We start from the raw sequence: 2,428 nt of genomic DNA, 5'->3' as shown, positions 1-2,428 counted from the left end.
ACTTCCAAAGTTTTTACTGTTTGCAACTGCTGATATTTGTGTCTTCCTTTTTAAAGAAGTCATGAAAAATTTCACACTTAAAAAACATTTAAAGATCCATTGTATTATCGGATGCATTTTCTCTAAATTTGAATTTTTATAGATTTTGTTCAGTCATTTAGAGGATTGAACGAGTTACGAGTCCTCTTAAGTGAGCACTATAACAATTTTACCTACAAATCATCCAAGCTCTAGCGATACAATTCAGAAGAAATTAAATTATGATGGCACATCCAACTGTCCACTGAATTAATTGGCTGGTCTAGTGAAGGTGTTAATTAGAAAAAGTCAGGGCAGATTAAACTTCTATTTTCCCTTTCCTCTTTTTCTTTTTCGAGGGAAAAGAGAACCAGTATGCTGCTGGTACTCATTGATACTCATTGAAACATCTTCAAAACTTCAGCTAGATGGATTCTTTATTTGATGAATTAAATAAGTAAAGCTCTGATGTGGAGCTCAACATGTACAACAGTATGGGAGGATAAAGGTAAAGAATCTGGTATGAGTTAGGCAAGATCTCTAATGGTTGCCTTTGTGTACCTGCTTGTGCTCCGGTCGTAACTCGAAAATAATTTCCAGCGATCTTCATCTATTGGAAATTAATCTCATAATGTAAAAGATTGGAGAGAATCATGGTAAAAGGCAATACTTTAGTGATGTCATACTGAAATGATTTAAAAGGTCTCGTATATTTAGATCTTCATAATAGGCATATCTTTTTCTTGAATGCACTATATTTCTTTCAATTAGTTTTGTATTCTTTTAATAAACATTTAGTTATTCGCTTAAGGATATAACAATTATGTAGCTTGTTTTAACTGTTAATTTATTTATTTATTTATTTTGCTATTTTAGGTTTCTTTTCCTGATAGACCGAACTTGAAACCTGCCTTCCTGCAAAAACAACCATTTCGTCTAAAGAGGTGCTTGCAGCTTCAACAAAACTTCTGATTATCTTAGTTATTTTTAAGTTTACTCATCACTTTTTCTGCTTTCTGCCTACCTTTAGAGAAACAGCAAGGAAAAAATCATTCAAAATGCTATTGAGGTTCAATCTCAGTGATGGCTGTGGTTGCTCACACACTATAATCGAGTGGCCAGTTAATTTCTGGGTGAGGAAAACTACAAGTATTGTGCTTTCATTTCTCGCAATGTTGTTCTGATTTATATTCTTCGGGTAAATTTCACAAAAGTAGAGGGGTTTTGGACAAAACTATCATGAACTTCTTGTATTAGAGAAAATTAGCATGAACTTCTCTCTAAATTACCTGTCGCAGTAGTCTTGTGAAATTTACCTTTATTCTTATAGTTTTGCTCATGAGGCTCCCGTGTTGAATTTTCTTGTATATTGAATTTAGAGAAAAAAGGAAAGCTTTTCTCATGATAAGAACGAGGTCATCCGGAAGCTGAGAGATGCTGCAGAGGACGAATCCTCATGCGGGCAGAATGCTATTGTCGAGATGAAAGATCTTCCAAAATTTGAATATACCATAAACGCCATCGTCACAAACGCTCATAAATGGGACGTTGTAGAAGACGATAAAGCGACTGAAATCGCCTCCAACGGCAATGGAAGCGTGGCCAAGAGGTGCAACGAGACTGAGAACGGTAACGGCTTGTCCTCGAAGAGATCCAAGTTATCCGGAAGCGACGAAGATTTGTAAGTTATAAGAGATCCAAGTTTCTCGGGTCTTCTTTTGTGTAATATAGAATGGTGATGTAGTTGCAGCTTACGTAGAGCTTTTTAGGGCAACTTAAAAGCTAGTTGCGTTTAGGTAGTAGGAAGAAGGGGAGCGGAGCAGGGTGAATTTTGCAATCCACGCCCGGTCTCTGGCTGTAGTGGTAGGTTGTGAGAAAAGGACGAGGTAATTTATTGGTGCTCAGAGGCTTAAAATATTTGGGGACTCGGCGTATGAGATGCTATTAATTTTTATGTTTGGGTTTTCTTTTGTAGAACCCTATGAAATCTCCCATTAAACAAAGTAAAGTTTAAGTGATATAGTTGTGCTCGGTGTGGATTAAGTGATAGTTGTGCTTAAAACATCTAAATAGACTGGGTGCAAAAACTCATTAAAAAGCGAGAGAGATAGAGGAAAATGAATAGTAAGCGGGTCCTTTCTGATTTATACTAAACTTTTTTCCTTTGCCGCTCCTTCCTCTCTCTCTCTCTCTCATCTTTTAATGAGCGCTCATGGGCACTCGTTAAAAAAAATGACCTGACGTGATCCGAGTTCTTCCATTAGGATAATTCTATCTGAACTATACTCTTCAAACTACTCGCAAAGTGTGGGCCTATTTATTTAGATCGGTCTCTAAGCCGGCGAGTTATTAACGACCCACAAACCCTAGGTATATCAGTTTAAAAAGGTATGGTCAAATTAATTAGGAA

The 2,428-nt window shown here is 36.6% G+C and overlaps 1 protein-coding gene across 2 annotated transcripts in view; it reads left to right on the top strand.

Annotated features, from left to right (window-relative positions):
• Nucleotides 1–2,036, top strand: part of LOC109840236 (NAD-dependent protein deacetylase SRT1) — a 30,035-nt gene extending 27,999 nt beyond the window's left edge. For both annotated transcript variants that reach the window (XM_020408802.1, XM_020408801.1), the window contains 3 exons: nucleotides 895–962; nucleotides 1,049–1,151; nucleotides 1,398–2,036. In XM_020408802.1, coding sequence (XP_020264391.1) covers nucleotides 895–962; nucleotides 1,049–1,151; nucleotides 1,398–1,703 — 477 coding nt within the window. In that variant the 3' untranslated portion in view covers nucleotides 1,704–2,036. The remainder of the gene's footprint in view (nucleotides 1–894; nucleotides 963–1,048; nucleotides 1,152–1,397) is intronic.

The sequence above is a fragment of the Asparagus officinalis genome, chromosome 5, assembly GCF_001876935.1.
Source record: "Asparagus officinalis chromosome 5, Aspof.V1, whole genome shotgun sequence".
In the NCBI taxonomy this organism is placed as follows: domain Eukaryota; kingdom Viridiplantae; phylum Streptophyta; class Magnoliopsida; order Asparagales; family Asparagaceae; genus Asparagus; species Asparagus officinalis.
The sequence above is the reverse complement of the archived record's forward strand: the minus strand, read 5'-3'. Positions and strand labels throughout refer to the sequence as shown.